The sequence below is a fragment of the Suillus clintonianus genome (assembly GCF_016758775.1).
Source record: "Suillus clintonianus strain FC179 chromosome Unknown DEU56scaffold_132, whole genome shotgun sequence".
Taxonomy (NCBI): Eukaryota; Fungi; Basidiomycota; class Agaricomycetes; order Boletales; family Suillaceae; genus Suillus; species Suillus clintonianus.
In genome coordinates this window covers 75,738-92,474 of record NW_024539356.1, presented here as the reverse complement: position 1 = coordinate 92,474, position 16,737 = coordinate 75,738, and the positions used below count along the sequence as shown (strand labels likewise).

Here is a 16,737-nt window from a genome sequence, read left to right as displayed (position 1 = left end):
TCGTATAGATATCTCACTGGAAGTATCAAGCTGGGTGTAAAGTGGATAGCCCTACTAAAATAAAGTGAATATATGCGCATATTGTCAACCAGATAACATACCCAATCAATTTGCAAGATCAATTCCGGTTAACGAGACTCGAAGCGAGAGCATGGCGGCGGCTGTGTGTGGATGATTGATGGATAGTCAGATGAATAACTCATCGAGAAATGTTGACAACGTACATGAGCTATGGCTGTCTCGCACATGATAACACGTCGAACCTCGGATGTCTATAAGTTCCTCGAGCTGCGCGGGACAATGTAATATAACATCAGCCCCGAAATTGGTCAAGTAAAAAATCACATACATTGAACACAAGTCGTCAAGTTGTTGTATCTGTGAAGGCTCGTGAGGGTGATTAGCATGATAAACAAGAGCCTCCCAATGCAACATCACCATAAATTGTGTGTGCATTAAGGATCCTGGTGCGTGGTCATGGTCGAGAGTCAAGAGTGCTGGGGCCAACCAGAACAAAATCACAACTAAGTACGAGTTCACCGCGTGGGACTTAGACGATTTTCGCAAACTGGGTGCGACATCATGCATCATGACGTACGCACGCACGTTGACTTGTCATACATATTGCCTGTCGAGAAACAACGCAGTAACTTGAGAAAGTCGGACAATACATGAAGAGATAATCTGGATCCAGGAAAATGTGAGAATATTTGGAGGAAATCTGAGATTGTGCGATGTTATCCGAAAGTAATAGTTTGCGAGTTTATGCTGTGTGCATCAGAGAACTGGTGAACAGAAGATATATAGCTATAATATTGTAGAGCATCGCAACAATCTTCGTATACTATCATTCCCTATAACATGCAAAATTTTCAGCAAAACTTTTGTAGCTCCTCAGCAACATCACATTTTCTTTCGCAAATTTGCTCCGTCATAGATTTGTATCTCCTCTACATGGATCTGATTTTTACTGATTTTTAGGATGATGTGGTGTGATGTCGGAACAAACCCGATAAAACTCAGGGTCTACTCTCTAATCTGCAACATTTTGTCACGTCCTGTCACACCTCGGCACAGTAGCCGCACAGTCGACTTTCGCTCTCCGCATGATGCTGGCATCGGGTAATACGGGGGGGAATACCTGTATGCCGAGGAGGAGTTTGAATTACTTACACATCTCCCCTGTCCTGTGTCACGCTATTGTACTTGTCGTTGATTCTACCACTGTAGCACCTCAGCGCAAGAGAGTAGCCTTTATCGAATTGGTTTTCTGACATCCCTAGAAGGTGTTCATTGTGCTCTAGGTAAAATTTTACAAATACCTTTGCAGGATCTTCGGGATCTGGATGATTTGTGTTGGGAGAAGGTTTCAAAACACCACTATTTCATCTCTCGCAGCTGCAATATTCCAAAATCTTTTATTCTACTTTTACAAAACATCACTTATAGGTACTCTGCGCATCCTTGAATTTTTTCAATGTCACTTAAGCACGATGTTGAAGTGCTATGAACTTTTTGCATATTAGTAACCGTGGACATATTACAGGGAATGATAGTATCTGCTAACCGCTAAGTAATACAAACAAGACGAAAAAGGAAATGTGGGATTTTGCCGATGTAGTGTCGTCCGCGCTCTTCGGCCCCTTCATCCTCCCCGTGTTCAAGTTCTTAACCAGTGACAGTCCTCGTGTAACTTGATTTAACAACATGGCGGACAGGGTACAAGAGTGTCGAGCGGCCTTGCAGAGCTGCCCCCCCGGTAATTCTGATCGATCAGAGTTTCTCAACAGTCTTGCCAACAGCCTTCATGACAGATTCGAGCAGCGGGGCGTCCAATCTGACCTTGATGAGGCCATCGAGCTCCATCGGCTTGCATTACTCCTTCGTCCCCCCGGTCATTCTGATCGATCAACGTCTCTCGGCAATCTTGCCAACAGTCTTCGTGACAGATTCGAGCAGCGGGGCGTCCAATCTGACCTTGATGAGGCCATCGAGCTCCATCGGGCTGCACTACTCCTTCGTCCCCCAGGTCATTCTGATCGATCACAGTCTCTCAACGATCTTTCCATCAGCCTTCATGACAGATTCAAGCAGAGGGGCGTCCCGTCTGACCTTGATGAGTCCATCGAGCTTGATCGGGCTGCACTACTCCTTCGTCCCCCCGGTCATTCTGATCGATCATTGTCTCTGAGCAATCTTGCCACCAGCCTTCGTACCAGATTCGAGCAGCGGGGCCTCCCGTCTGATCTTGATGAGGCCATCGAGCTCCATCGGGCTGCACTACTACTTCGTCCCCCCGGTCATTCTGATCGATCAGCGTCTCTCAACAATCTTTCCAACAGCCTTGTAAACAGATTTCAGCAGCGGGGCGTCCCGTCTGACCTTGATGAGGCCATCGAGCTCCATCGGGCTGGACTACTCCTTCGTCCCCCCGGTCATTCTAATCGATCACAGTCTCTCAACAATCTTGCCGTCAGCCTTCAAAAAAGATTCGAGCAGCGGGGCGTCTCGTCTGATCTTGATGAGGCCATCGAGCTCCACCGGGCTGCACTGCTCATTCGTCCCCCAGGTCATTCTGATCATTCACAGTCTCTCAACAATCTTGCCAACAGCCTTGATGACAGATTCAAGCAGAGGGGCGTCCCGTCTGACCTTGATGAGGTCATCGAGCTCCATCGGGCTGCACTACTCCTTCGTCCCCCAGGTCATTCTGATCGATCACAGTCTCTCAACAATCTTGCCAACAGCCTTGTAAATAGATTCGAGCAGCGGGGCGTCCCGTCTGACCTTGATGAGGCCATCGAGCTCCATCGTGCTGCACTACTCCTTCGTTCCCCCGGTCATCCTAATCTATCACAGTCTCTCAACAATCTTGCCAACAGCCTTAATGACAGATTTAGGCAGCGGGGCGTTCAGTCTGACATTGATGAAGCCATCGAGCTCTATCGGGTTGCACTACTCCTTTGTCCGCCCGGTCATTCTAATCGACCGATAACTCTCCACAATCTTGCCATCAACCTTGGAAACAGATTCGAGCGGCGGGGCGTCCCGTCTGACATTGATGAGGCCATCGAGTTCCATTGGGCTGCACTACTCCTTCGTCCCCCCGGTCATTCTGATCGATCAGCGTCTCTGCACAATCTTGCCATCAGCCTTGAAAACAGATTTTGGCAGCGGGGCACCCAATCTGACCTGGATGAAGCATTTAGGGTGTATGTGCAACTCTCCTACCTACCTCATGCAGTCTCCCATACGGATCTTACCGCTGCCAAGACATGGACCATCTCTGCCGAAGATATGAACCATGATTCTGCATTGCTTGCCTATCAAACTGCATTGAAATTCCTAGATCAGCATGTTACTATACTGTCGCCTTCTCCACACCTATTTGATGTCGTCAGGACGGCCACAGCTTCACTTGCCATGGATGCTTTCTCGTGCAGTATTCGTCATGGCGCACTGACAACTGCTGTGGAACTGGTGGAGCAAGGCCGTGCCGTATTCTGGACCCAGTTGGCACGCTTGCGCTCACCGCTCGATGAACTTTCCCTGTCCGGTGACACCGGCGCAGCTTTGGAGAAAGAGTTCAAGCAGCTGAGCATTAGCCTTCGTAGCGCGCTTGATCAGTCTACTGGAGAGCAGTCCCCACAAATCCGACAACTGACCATGCAATGGAATGATGTCGTCTCCCGCATCCGCATGTTGCCCGACTTTTCTCGGTTTCTCCTGCCTCCCCTTTTCTCCAACCTACAGAAGGCTGCTGCTGAAGGCCCTGTCATCATCGTCAATGCTAGCCAATATGGCTGTGACGCCTTGATTATCTTGAGTGCACAAGACCCTGTCCACGTTCCACTCGATATCCCGCAGACTGAAGTCTCCGAGTTGTCTTCGGAGCTCCAGTCCCTCACAGAGGAATTTGGTGCTTCTGATTGTCAATACAGACTTGTCAGCATCCTCCGCAAGGTTTGGGATCGTGTTGTTGACCCCGTGGTCCGAGCTCTTAGGGCGTCTGAAATTCACCATGGCTCGCGTATCTGGTGGTGCCCCACTGCCGAGTTCACACTTCTTCCTCTTCATGCAGCAGGACCGTACGGGAAGGACAAAAACAACTTATCTGACATTTACATCTCCTCTTACACCCCCACTTTGGCGACACTCATCCGGGCGAGACAGCGGGTTTCTCAAGAGGTGTCCACACAACATTTTGTTGCCATCGGTCAAGCAAATCCGGACGGAGGGAAGGAACTCTGTCATGTCGCTCCCGAGTTAGCCATTGTCGCCCAGCATCTTGGGCCCGTCGTCGCCTTCAAATCACTCGAGGATAGCGACGCAACAGTCCAGGGTGCACTTGATGCACTAAACCATAATCAGTGGCTCCATCTAGCTTGCCATGGAATGCCACACCGGACACAATCGTTCGACTCTTCCTTCGCAATGCGCGATGGGCCGTTGACGATCAAGGAAATCATCCGGTCCAACTGGCAGAACCTGGAGTTTGCATTCTTATCGGCTTGCCACACCACCGTGGGCCATGAAAAGAGTCCCGACGAGGCGATACATCTCGCTGCGGCAATGCAATTCTCTGGATTTCGCAGTGTGATAGGTTCCATGTGGTCTGTCGACGATGAGGTTGCACTACAAGTTGTGTCCGTTTTTTACCGCAAACTGGTCGATGGCTCAGGGAGATTGGACTGCACGCGGGCTGCGGTAGCATTGCACAAGACTATGAAATCGTTGCGCAAGAAGATTCCACTAGAACAGCAGATCGTGTTTGTTCACATGGGTGTCTAGTTTGATTTATTCGTCATGTTACTGCAGTCTATGTTATCCTGATTGCTTTCATTACCCTGTTGTCCCACCTAGATCCCAGTTATTCAAATCATGTCTGCACGATACTCTGTTTTTTTTTGCGCTGTGTACTAGTACTGCAAGCACCGATGCATTGAATGATTATACATTGCTGTGTCAAACATATAAATAAGCTGGCTGTTGATACGGGACTTGGTGGGATGGGCTGGTGCATGGCTCTTCTTTGTTAATATATTTCTCTGCGGTCACTGAAGACTTTGCGTGGCATAGGATGCAGAGCATCCTACAACCTACACATCCTTTCTACATAGAAGGGACAAGCCACGACCTCGCAGCCCACCAATATTTAGGCTCATAATTCCAGCGGCATTGCATAAAGATATCGATAGTGAACAAATATCAAGAGAATGCATACAATTACGACTAAACAATCAGATCCACCCCCTTCCCAGCCAACCATGGTCACCCGGCGCACTGCGTTAAGGCCTCCCCAAGCCTCCAGCCATCAATATGCGAGAAATCATTATGCAGCATGTACCTTGAATCCGCAACAATGTTGGCAAGCTCAAATGCGTGCTTCAGATTCCTGTCCAAGATGTGTTAAAACTGCAGGTACCACATGCAAAGTTATATTTACTCTGGGATATGCTCTCGAGCGGCGTAAAGTATGACATGCAGCCGCAGTATTAAGCTCGGGGAGGTATATCTGCCGAGTGCGAGTTAGCTCGCGGGAGCAACGGTCTCCTGTCTCGCCTGGCATCATCCAATCCGAAGTCAGCAGTTTCACGACTGCATTGTAAGCCTGTTCAATTAACCAAGCAGCCCTGGTGTTCCGGTTCATTATCGATAGCTATAGGCTCTGGCACTCCACGACACGGTCAAGACTGTCCTGCATCGTAAAGAACTGCCTGTAGTGAAGGTATTCTGTGGCTCGTTTCTCAGGCTGGTCGATGGAGGGGAGTTCACGCGGAAGCATCTCCACAAGGTTCTTTGCAAGCAAAACCCTCCCAGCACATGAAGCCACTTCAGGTACCGTATTGAGCCATGATGGTAGAACCTCCATATCGCTCGACTGCGTTGTCTCTTAGTGCGCCAGCATACGTTGCAATCAACTCTCGTTGGCCTGCAGCCTGACAAGGAAGTTAGTGAGGAACAAAATGACTAAGGACAACCTCTCACCTCCAACACTTGTAGGTAAGCCTCAAAAATGACTTGGGTCGCAAGCAGCGGCACTGAATGTCGATCATCTGCAAATAAAGGCAGAGGTGGGCGAAGAAACGCGTCATGAAGAAATGCGTCATTGTAGGATACCTGCTGCTTTGCTAGGGAATGTCAAACGCACTTTTTTCGACTTACTCTGATGATTCGGGATCAAAGTTTGCATCCCTGAGTTCAGTTGCAAAGGTTTCGACTACGAACTTGTCCGATCGAAGATGATCGATGATCGCTTGAGACATAGAATGCGTGGTCTGCGGCAGGACTAATTAACGGTCAGCGCATGGAAAATAGACGGATGTATGTAAACCGTACCCGTCCTCTACGTGAACGCTACCTAATGTTTCCAACGTAGATGTTGCTTTCCTCTCCCACTCTTCTTCCTCAGCTGCATGTAGGAAGTTTGTGTTCAGCGAGTCCGAGCTCAGAGTACAATTGTACAATGTACATCGGTATTTTTTCGCTGGATGCAGTACGGTGTTCTTAATATCGTCTTGACGCCGAAAGCAAGATAAGCCCATATAGTCATCCACGTCACAACGTGAAAGTCTCAAGGCCTCACCGTTCATGTGGAGTCACTTTGAGAGGAGAGCGCCGGCAGGTACCTGATTCTGCCAAGCACTTTTTCTCTCAGCGCTTTCAGTTGTCCGATCGGCAGCGAAAGAGGCTTACATAAGGTACTTAATTCTCGATCCGAAAGTTGTTACGGATCGCTCCTGAAGAGAAAAAGATGACGCCGAGTCAAACGCGAGTCAACATTGCAATGACTTGGGAATCAAACTCAACTTACGGCCCAGTGTACTTGGTTCGCGGTGAGGAACAATGTTCTAAATATTCTAGTTTGCTCTGGCTTACAATGTCAGAGTCATCGTCCATCTTCAAGTTGTTGAACAAGATCTGACTTTCTGGATACTATAGCGCCATCTTCTCGTTCTACGACCGACTATCTGACACTTCACGTACGTGTCTTCAGCCACAACGAAAATGAACTCGCACCTCTTGTCGACCCCAGCATCACGGGATCTTCTCGAACGGCCATGTCGTACCACTGCCTCGGGTATTATGTCAGTATCAACTTCACTCCCTGACGTTCTGCGGCGTTCCGCCAGGACCTTCTGCACAATTCTGGGAGCAAACCAACTGCCTGGCATGCCACTTGATTTCTATTCGGTGATAATGATAATGATGTCAGCAAGCAGTCACATTTACCTGGTGGATCGTGCATCTGTATGATCCTAACTTTCTTAATTAAAAGGCCCAACTTGAACTTGTCATCTCTTGGGGACCAGTAAGTAACATGAAGCAATATTAAACGACCAAGTACATTTCATTTGCTCCTCCACATCATTTTCCCTCTGACAAAGCAGACAAGTAGATCAAGCTCGATCAAGATCAAGTCATTCGTTCCTGTTAAGGCACGCCTACTAGGGTGGATGTCACTGGGTGAGCATTTGCTCATTTGGATGAATACTGTAATATGCATGGGGCAAGCCTGAAACGGGCGCCAGAAGAATCTAATGAACGGTATGCATGCAGACGTCGTCAGTGTTCAGCGTGACGAGCAGCTAATCCATAATTCAGCAAACCTCGAACGATGAATATTGACAAATGAAGATGTCTGAGAGTTTTTGAGGTCAGTCCATTCCCACGTCAAAGTCTTCATGGGCGCTGAACTCAGGTGGATGACTGTATTAATATATCAACCCTCTTCTTGGTCACTTCACGTAAAAGGGTCTCGACTTACCGGTGTCGCAGTATATTACCAGTCGATGCATTCTTTCTCTCAGGTGAAAACTCTATCAATGCGAGTCTCTATATATGTGCTTCTTCTCTAGCAGTCTTTAAACCACCCTGCTGGTTATTCTCACCGCTTGCCAGTGCCATATATTAGTACCCCTTTTCCTGACAATCTCCTTATCTTCCCAAATCCTGGGCCATGTCATCCTATACTCCACAGACAAATTTGTCGCTTGAACGGTCTCGTCTCGTTGGAATGATGATGGGAGCTATATCCTACGGTGCGTTTTCGGTCCACTCACGATGGTTCGGTAGTTGACCTACGAACCACAAATAGGGGTATACCTTCTGCTTACAGTACAAGCCGTGACTGCTCTCATCCAACGTCCCCGACATGGGCAGAAAATTGCAAATAATCGTCGCACCCTTCTTTGTTACACACTCATCACGTTTGCATTGGGGACGATAAGCTTTGCTTGCAACGCAAAATATACGGAGATGATTTGGATAGACCTTCGTGATGCGCCTGGTGGTCCTGTCGCGCTGATCGAGAACGTAATGCAGTACCGTATCAATTTTCTGGCGATATGTTGGTATGTGCATTTGCCTATCAATCTGAAGGCAGTGTTGATGATCTCATCTAGTGGTTACGTTACGGAGTGGTTGATGCAAACCCTACTTGTGAGCCGTATTGTTTGCCATACGTGCAAGCCTGATGCTTGAAATAAAATACTCAGCTTTACCGATGTTTTGTGATATGGAATTGGGCGAGACAAGTGATGATCCCCATGGTCGCCCTCTATATTGGCATGATTGGTGCAGTTACATCATTTACAAAGCGGTAGCAGTCGTTGACATCTTGAGCAGGATCAGCTATTGTCGTCTTGGTCCAGGCGGGTACCGGGGCGCCATTCTACACTATCAGCGCCGCACTTGCATACCTCACTTTCCAAGTGGCGCACACTGTACTTTATACCATTCTCGTGACGAAACGTTTGCTCGGCATACGAAGCCAGATGAAGCAGGCATTGGCAGAATATGATTCTGGGACCCATGATACCATCATCCTCATGGTCGTCGAGTCTGCCATGGCATTCAGTGTCTTCATCCTGATCTTCATAGTTGCATTTGCTGTGCATTCAAACGCTCTCTCCACTCTATGCTTCCTGTCTATCAATCAAATTCAGGTATGCGGGCAGAAAGAAGCCCGAGTTATATACTGCGTCTCTGATGTTGGTTTCTTTATTTCAACAAACAGGGAATTACACAATTATTCATCATCATACGTGTGGCACGGGGGAGGGCAGTTACGCATGAATGGTCAACCCCATTTAGTCCAGTTCCTACGACCCTAGCATTCACAAATGTATCGGTCGCAGCAGAAGAAACCAACGTTGCAAGAGCAGCTAGGCCGGGGCATGACAGTGTTGAGTCATATTCCGTTTCGGCCAAGTGGGCGGAAGCATAAATATGTATGGCGTGGTTGATTTATTTTATTGAAATTGTCTTGTTCGTCTGCGCTGCAGCCTCTTTCAAGTTATAATTTCACGGACATTGTCTTAGTTTCAGCTCAATCGTTACTTCATGATTATATGCGGTAGCACAGTTGGGTGTACTCTATGTACTAGGCACAACACATCCAGCGTGTCCATTCTTAGCTAAATGATCATACTAGATGGGCTCCGAGTTGACCGTGCGATCTCGATGTGTCCAGAGTTGGCGTCACTGATGATCACATATGGATCTCACGATCTCGTCAACAGAAGGTAGTATAGTAGGGGAACACAGAGTACTATGATACACGGCTACGGCTAACAAATGTAGTAGGGAACCTATAGTCTATAATAGCGATACATTAATCATCCAGGTGGTGCCAAATCTTTTTGAGGTGTGAGGAAAACTGCAATTCACGAATAGCTGGCCAGGCTGCTTCAGCATCGGCGATGAACGCATCGTCGAAGTAGTAGTACTGGCCAACACCGATGAATCTCAATGTCGACAGCTTTTGGAATTCGAGCAAAGGCCGGAAAATATGGGAGGGGAGTGGGCTGAAATCGTCAGGCTCCGGATCCTGACGCAATTCGCCGACCACACAGATCTCTTCCAGACATGCCGAAGTTTGGCAAGACTTGCATAAAGACTTCATGAACGCCGCGATTGCTGTCTGGGAAGCAGGTGTCCAGTAATTGATATGGATGGATGATAATTGCGGGGTGGTAACTTGACGAAGGAAGTACGTGAACTGTGGCAAGCAATCGCCAAAGAGAGAGAGGTGTTTGAGAGTGCTCAGTTCGAGTGGCATATTATCCGATGGCATGTTTTCCACATTGGTGGACGTTCCGCGCAAAGTAAGTTTTAGGATTTGAAGACACCGAGATTGCTGGATATTGGTAATGCTCTGCCTCGTCAGGGCTACGTTGATTCCGTTCATCTCCAGTTGAATTAGCTTTGGCAGCTTTCCGAGACTCGGAGGTACTGCAATAGGCGAGATACCTTGGGCCGACGATATTGAAAGATGTTGCAGGCCGGATGCCTCAACGGAGAGAGCACTAACTAATTGCTCGACATCGTGCGTCAGGACGCCCCGCGTCGGTACGTCGAACCAGAGCACTTCTAATCCTGGCGAAAAGAACTGGCGCAGTAGCAACAAGTTTGAACGAAACTCCGGCTGATCAAACACTGCGTTGAAATCCAACGCGCACAGGTTGGGGAATAACAACGGGGGAGGGAACCGCGCGAAAAGTCTCTGTAAGACAAGGCTGGTACATGGCTTCGGGGTTTGCATGCAAGGGGTGTCGCCGATGTCGTAAAGAAGCCTGCGTATCCTTGACGCATAGATTCTGACACGCTCCCACTCCATGGGAGTCGGCTCGCGGGTCAAATTCTGCAAATGGAGCACGGTGAGAATCATCCTCTCAAGACTCAAATGGCATACATGACTCACAATAGTGTAATCGCTTGCGACCTCCAATGTGTCTTGAGGGAGGCACATGATAAGGGGTGCCAAACTTGACTGTTCAGACCACAGCATATCAAGAGCGTGAGCTGAGAGTGTGGAGCAAGTCAGGGCCACGTTTCTCAAGTCCATCCGGGAGGACTTTAAATTTTGGAGAATGGTATGAATGATATCGTCGACTAAAAGAGCGCGATGCATGATTAGAAGATGTCAGTGGTGCTCGACCATTTGAACAATCCTTTTTATAAAGCCAATCTTACAAGAATCCACAGGTAAACAGGTCTTCTGGTGCTTTGTTCGTGTGGGTGTGTCCACTCGTGGAGGTCAGGCGTTATTGGTTCAAGCGGCTGCTCCCTTGTGGACAGCAACACTCTGCAGAACCAAGACATTGTTCCAATGGCGCTGAGGCCATTTTCACCACTCGTCACTACAGCGATATCTTCTCGCAGTGACTGTAGGAGTAAAGGGCCGGCGGGTACCAGATTCTGAGCACTTTGTTCGCTGAGCGCTTTGGTTGTCCTCGGAACGGCAGCCAAAGAGGTCTATTTCATGACGATTGGCTCTTTATCCAAACACAGTACTGGTCAGACCATTGTCACAGATTGCAGCTGAAGAGAACGATGTTTATAAGAAGACCTCAGGATTACAAGAAAGACGTTGACCACTGTGGTGGTAACCGATGAGCTGATTTGGACGTATGCGGGTTTATTACATAATAAGCGCTCCTCTCATCACCTCTAAGGTCCACGTATTTTAAGCAAGCATTGACCATGCGCTCTTGGGACATTGTTGTACTTTTCCATGTAGAGGGTAGCCAAGTAAATCTACTCGACAAAATTGTGTACATCATACAGTAACTCAAGCTGATAGCTATGCAGCATGCATCGGAACATCGAATCAGCGATGAACTTGTGCTGTCGACATGATGTGGCGATACAATATATATGCCACAAACATTGAAGACTGTCAAGGCCCATCACAATCATTGTTTGCAAAAAGAGCCTTCTGTTGCTGTTCAGAATCAAAGTCTAGAAGCACATGATGAGTAGTACTACGTTGGATGCAAGGCTGTGCATGATCATGATTGCGTACCGAGTACTCAACTCGAGTATTTGTACTCGTTTTTCTCGGCATGATTCGAACTCACTCAAGAGGGCGAGTTTCCCATAATTGGAATCGCTATATGTGTAGTGTGCGACACGGACGCGCAGAAGAAGAAGAAATATAGTGGTTAGACTGGCCTAGTGTGTTGTTTCGCCCCAGCAGACGCTGTCAGCTAGGACCTGCGCATCGTGAGGTCCTCTTGTAGCTGGTGCCATTATTCACCAGCATCGTCCACACTATGACTTCGAACAATGGAGGTTGGTGCGTGACTACAGAACGATAGCAACCGGGGACATCGTGAAGTAAGTTCAACACAGAGCAAGTTGCAGCACCATACCGTGATTGCGAGTTGGGCCCTTCAAATAGACAGGTTTTAATGAGATAAAACGGAGATGGCTCGTACCGTACGTGAAGACTGTCATAAGGTGCATGAAGATGCACATGGCACCAGTCGTATACTGAGCGCTTCGTCTGCACAGCACTGTGAAGGTGTGAATATAACACAGGATAACATAAACCCTGGGCGCTTCTTCGCACAGCATTATTAACCTGTGCAGCAAGCGCCACCACAGCATGTCGCACCGTAGAAGACGACTTGATCGAAAACCCAGCTTCCTCAACTCCAAACCAAACCCCCACCCGACTCTCATTCGTCAGTGGAGCTTATCTGGACGAGTTGATCAGACTGGTAACTGCCGCGAGTAATACTGTGGGCGCTTGTCTAGCATCAGTAGCCGCGGTGAGAAAAAAGATAGGAACACTTCGACCAGCATCTTGTATGATTGAGAGCCCTTCCAGGATTTCGTAGAGATCTTCTGCGAAGAGACGAACGGAGGAGCGAGCTTTCCCTTCATACGCCGTCCCGAAAGCGTCAGGATCAAAGAGCTCTCTTGTGAGCAATTTCTCGTGTGCTTCTATTGATAGAAGTTGATGTGAAAACAGATAGGCTTTTTAACTTTCCAGCAACTATTCAAAGAAGATCCAGCGTCGAGCTGCTCCCGCACACCTAGTTTACCGTCTTCCTTAGCAGCAGAAATCCCTAAGCACCGATCATCCCATCTTCTCCACCGCTGAAATGCCAGCGATAACACCATACAGGACCATGCGAGGCCACTGGCATACCGGCTTCGTAGAAGGTGTTGTGCACCCGCTGCCTGGAGGGCAGCGAATCATCACGTGTTCGTATAACGGTCCACCTAAACTGTGGGACCTAGAAAGCGGCGCTCAGATAGGCGACGACTGGAAAGATGAGGGGGATAACGTGGGATTGAAGACCATAGCATTATCTCCGAAGGGCGACATGATGGTAAGCGGAAGCATTGATGGGACAATGAGGTTGTGGGACGTTAAGACGGGAAAGGTCACCGCCAGATGGAGAGGACACACTTCATTTGTGCGGTGCGTGTGTTGGAGTCCGGATGGTGAACGAGTAGTAAGCGGAGGAAACGGCGGAACAGCAAAAATATGGAATGTCAACAGCGCTGCACCGGTCCTGGATCTGAAACCAATCAAGACGGGGTACGAGTCGGTGCATGCGGTGAGCTACTCGCCTGACGCAACAAAAATCGCGACTGGGGGTTTCAATGTTAGCATCTGGGACGCCAAGACAGGCAAGCGACTCTCGATTTTCAGGGCTAGTACTTTTAGCACCGAGTCGACAGTCGGACCCGCTGGAGTCGTCCGGAGCCTGGCCTGGACGTCGGATGGAAAGAAACTTATCTCCGGATCCTCGGGTGGGTCGATTACGATATTCAATTTAAACACTGCCACATGGCTGCAGACCGCCGTTCTTAAAGGTCACCGAAGCCCTGTCTATGGCCTCGCATTGTCACCAAATGACCGTTTCCTTGTGGGCACATCAGAGGATCAGACTGTGCGTCTGTGGAATCTCGATACAAAGTTCCTAGTCGGTCCACCCCTCCAGCACGAGCATTCTGTCACCAATGCAGCCTTGTCTGCTGATGGAAAGCTGCTATCCACAGGTTGTGCGGATGAAAACACGTACGTGTGGAACATTCACGCCATCCTCAAAGCAAGTGGCCTAGAAAACCTCTTACCCATACTTGATGTGAGTGTCAACTTATCATCTACTGTCTGGATCACATAATCTTGACATTGTTTTCTGTCAATCAGGCACCAAAAATTGAACTCAAGCAGAAGGTGCACGAGTTATCTCATGGCTCTTCAAACACAGAGGACATTTCCCCCTCCGAGTCGTCGCAGGACTTAGAAGTTAAGTCATTTTTGGAGGTACGTGATGTACTTGTCAACCTCATCAGTGATAATCTCATCGACATTCCAGGCTGATGCTACGGGATGTCCTGACCCGCTCGGGGATGTTAATCAACTCCCACCAGGTTTTTTTGACGACAGGAAAGCCGATGCTCATGTGAGTCATCACCGTTTCTATTAATAAGTTCTTATCCTGATCTCTGTATTGTCAGACTAAGTTTCAGTCCGCCGCAACAGCTGATGCTCGTCCTAATTTTTTTGCACTCCGTGGTCGCCTTTCCTCGTTCCTTCGTCGCTCTCGACCAAATGAAGCGATTGAAACTCATAAACCTCCAGTGTCTTTGGAGTCACTCCTAAATCGCCTGTCCTCGCTCCTTCGCTCTCCGCCGAACACTGATGAAATATCCGAACTTCCGCAACCCCCAATTCTTGCGCGATTAAGTCCACAAATGCTCCTCGGTCACCTGTCCTTACTCTTACCCCATTCTCGACTCCACACTGACGAGGCAACTGAACCTCAGCAATCCCCAACGCCCCCGGGGTCACGTCCAGGTGTATTTATTGGTCGCCTGTCCTCCCTCTTCCGCTCACCACCCAACACCAATGAAGCAACCGAACTTCAGCAATGGTCAAGGCAAATTACCTCTTTTCATTGCAGTCCTCGGGTTGTCGAAGTTGTCGCGCAACGCGACAAACAAGTATGTCTTTCTTGGATGTGTTTCCGATCTCTGAGGTCTAATGATTACTTTGAAGGCATTGTATGTTTCTCCGCCGCCGCAGGAAACAGCTAGTGATAAGGCGAAACGCATCAAGAACCCCACACGATGGGTTCGTGTAGTGTTGTTTCTTTGTTGCGTCTCTCCTGGTACCGACGAGACTCATTGTAGCACATAGCTAACTATCTTCTGAATCGTCTAGACATTCTAGTTTTTTTGTCTCGTACATAGCTTACCGACTACTTCATCAAAATATGTATTTCATATTTTGTCTCGTTGTGCTCAAATCCAGCACATATTTCTGTACAGATCCACTATGTAAACCTGTATGTAGCCTAGAACTTCTGAAACCGCATGCATCATAGCGCATTGAATAATGATCAATCTGATTCTTGTGCCATGGCTGAGTTTGCACCTCCACACATCGCCAAGCCTACCAATACAATGCTAGCTTTTTCCGTCTTGTTTCATTGATGCGAACACTTGGGGACTTAGAGATCGACGGAGCTCGTTGGCCTCATCAAGGTCAGACGGGACGCCCCGCTGCTTGAATCTGTTTTGAAGGCTGATGGCAAGATTGACGAGAGTCGCTGATCGATCAGAATGACCGGGGGGACAAAGGGGTAGTGCAGCCTGATAGAGCTCGATGGCCTCATCAAGGTCTGACTGGACGCCCCGCTGCTTGAATCTGTCATAAATGCTGCTGGCAAGATTGTTGAGAGACGATGGTCGATCAGAATGACCGGGGGGGCGAAGGAGTAGTGCAGCCCGATGGAGCTCGATGGCCTCATCAAGGTCAGACGGGACACCCCCCTGCTTGAATCTCTCATGAAGGCTTTTGGCAAGATTGTTGAGAGACTTTGATCGATCGGAATGACCGGGGGGACGAAGGAGTAGTGCAGCTCGACGGAGCTCCATGACCTCATCAAGGTCAGACGGGACACCCCGCTGATTGAGATTGATCCTCTGATGAAGGCTGTTGGCAAGATTGTCGAGAGTCGCTGATCGATGAGAATGACCGGGGGGACAAAGGAGTAGTGCAGCCTGATGGAGCTCGATGGCCTCATCGAGGTCAGACGGGATGCCCCGATGCTTGAATCTGCTTCGAAGGCTGCTGGCAAGATTGTTGAGAGACACTGATCGATCAGAATGACCGGGGGGACAAAGGAGTAGTGCAGCCCGACGGAGCTCGATGGCCTCATCGAGGTCAGACGGGACGCCCCGCTGCTCGAATCTGTTCTGAAGGCTGCTAGCAAGATTGTTGAGAGATGCTGATCGATCAGAATGACCGGGGGGACAAAGGAGTAGTGCAGCCCGATGGAGCTCGATGGCCTCATCAAGGTCAGACGGGACGCCCCGCTGCTTGAATCTTTCATGAAGGCTGGTGGCAAGATTATTGATAGTCCTCGATTGATAAAGATGACCGGGGGGAATAAGGAGTAGTGCAGCCCGATAGAGCTCAATGGCCTCATCAAGGTCAGACGGGATGCCCTGATGCTCGAATCTGTTTCGAAGGCTGATGGCAAGATTGTAGAGACACGCTGGTCGATCAGAATGACCAAGGGGACAGCTTTGCAAGGCCTCTCGACGCTCTTGCACCAAGTCTGCCATCCTGTTATAATCAAGTTACACGTGGACTGTCACTGGTCAAGAACACTGGGAGGATGAAGCCGAAGAGCGCAATTGGGCGAAGACGACACTGTGCCTTTCATGATTACAAAATCAAGATGGATATGTTTGAATGGCAATACGCATGCACATAGAAATTCGAGCACTGAAGTACTGACACCCGGAGAAGAAATGGTATGGTGAGCCTGAACTTGTGTAGTAAGAACTAGTAGCACTGAGAGCCTGGGGCCTGAGACATACGAGTCCTTGAAATTATAGCCGTGTGAACTATACAGGACAACGCTAACAATGAGCAGAATATGGTAGGAAGCTTGGTGACGACAACGAAATATGCCCGTC

The 16,737-nt window shown here is 48.7% G+C and overlaps 6 protein-coding genes across 6 annotated transcripts; 3 read left to right on the top strand and 3 right to left on the bottom strand.

Moving 5' to 3' along the window:
* Positions 1-1,707: 1,707 nt before the first annotated feature.
* On the top strand, positions 1,708-4,791 carry DEU56DRAFT_974725 (TPR-like protein; the record flags this gene model as incomplete). The annotated part of the gene is made up of 2 exons (XM_041359556.1): positions 1,708-2,812; positions 3,245-4,791. 2 exons carry the CDS (start codon positions 1,708-1,710, stop codon positions 4,789-4,791), a joined length of 2,652 nt encoding a protein of 883 aa, XP_041202657.1.
* Positions 4,792-4,913: 122 nt separating this feature from the next.
* DEU56DRAFT_835634 (uncharacterized protein) lies at positions 4,914-6,268 on the bottom strand. Its single transcript, XM_041354755.1, has 4 exons — positions 5,989-6,268; positions 5,681-5,939; positions 5,375-5,659; positions 4,914-5,196 (listed from the first exon to the last, which is right to left on the bottom strand). Exons 2-3 carry the CDS (start codon positions 5,870-5,872, stop codon positions 5,375-5,377), a joined length of 477 nt encoding a protein of 158 aa, XP_041202656.1. The 5' UTR covers positions 5,873-5,939; positions 5,989-6,268; the 3' UTR covers positions 4,914-5,196.
* Positions 6,269-7,824: 1,556 nt separating this feature from the next.
* DEU56DRAFT_115613 (uncharacterized protein) lies at positions 7,825-9,257 on the top strand. Its single transcript, XM_041344622.1, has 6 exons — positions 7,825-8,042; positions 8,099-8,354; positions 8,406-8,442; positions 8,499-8,577; positions 8,629-8,948; positions 9,020-9,257. Exons 1-6 carry the CDS (start codon positions 7,961-7,963, stop codon positions 9,227-9,229), a joined length of 984 nt encoding a protein of 327 aa, XP_041202655.1. The 5' UTR covers positions 7,825-7,960; the 3' UTR covers positions 9,230-9,257.
* A 192-nt stretch (positions 9,258-9,449) lies between these two features.
* Positions 9,450-11,371, bottom strand: DEU56DRAFT_984459 (uncharacterized protein). The gene is made up of 2 exons (XM_041359998.1): positions 10,706-11,371; positions 9,450-10,645 (listed from the first exon to the last, which is right to left on the bottom strand). Exons 1-2 carry the CDS (start codon positions 10,913-10,915, stop codon positions 9,617-9,619), a joined length of 1,239 nt encoding a protein of 412 aa, XP_041202654.1. The 5' UTR covers positions 10,916-11,371; the 3' UTR covers positions 9,450-9,616.
* A 1,313-nt stretch (positions 11,372-12,684) lies between these two features.
* DEU56DRAFT_115440 (WD40-repeat-containing domain protein) lies at positions 12,685-15,104 on the top strand. Its single transcript, XM_041344621.1, has 5 exons — positions 12,685-13,889; positions 13,955-14,071; positions 14,124-14,210; positions 14,266-14,751; positions 14,807-15,104. The coding sequence occupies exons 1-5, from the start codon at positions 12,897-12,899 to the stop codon at positions 14,945-14,947; spliced, it is 1,824 nt and encodes a 607-aa protein (XP_041202653.1). The 5' UTR covers positions 12,685-12,896; the 3' UTR covers positions 14,948-15,104.
* A 112-nt stretch (positions 15,105-15,216) lies between these two features.
* DEU56DRAFT_984457 (TPR-like protein) lies at positions 15,217-16,582 on the bottom strand (the record flags this gene model as incomplete). Its single annotated transcript, XM_041359997.1, has 1 exon — positions 15,217-16,582. Exon 1 carries the CDS (start codon positions 16,378-16,380, stop codon positions 15,217-15,219), a length of 1,164 nt encoding a protein of 387 aa, XP_041202652.1. The 5' UTR covers positions 16,381-16,582.
* Between the last annotated feature and the right edge of the window lie 155 nt (positions 16,583-16,737).

Coding starts and splice junctions, on each gene's coding strand:
- DEU56DRAFT_115440 (XM_041344621.1), top strand. CDS start 12,897: ATGCCAGCGATAACACCATACAGGACCATGCGAGGCCACTGGCATACC. Junction 14,211..14,265: donor ACAGGAAAGCCGATGCTCAT/GTGAGTCATCAC, acceptor CTGTATTGTCAG/ACTAAGTTTCAGTCCGCCGC. Junction 14,752..14,806: donor TCGCGCAACGCGACAAACAA/GTATGTCTTTCT, acceptor ATTACTTTGAAG/GCATTGTATGTTTCTCCGCC.
- DEU56DRAFT_835634 (XM_041354755.1), bottom strand. CDS start 5,872: ATGGAGGTTCTACCATCATGGCTCAATACGGTACCTGAAGTGGCTTCA.
- DEU56DRAFT_115613 (XM_041344622.1), top strand. CDS start 7,961: ATGTCATCCTATACTCCACAGACAAATTTGTCGCTTGAACGGTCTCGT. Junction 8,043..8,098: donor GATGGGAGCTATATCCTACG/GTGCGTTTTCGG, acceptor AACCACAAATAG/GGGTATACCTTCTGCTTACA. Junction 8,355..8,405: donor AATTTTCTGGCGATATGTTG/GTATGTGCATTT, acceptor GATCTCATCTAG/TGGTTACGTTACGGAGTGGT.
- DEU56DRAFT_984459 (XM_041359998.1), bottom strand. CDS start 10,915: ATGCATCGCGCTCTTTTAGTCGACGATATCATTCATACCATTCTCCAA. Junction 10,646..10,705: donor TCGCAAGCGATTACACTATT/GTGAGTCATGTA, acceptor CTCCATTTGCAG/AATTTGACCCGCGAGCCGAC.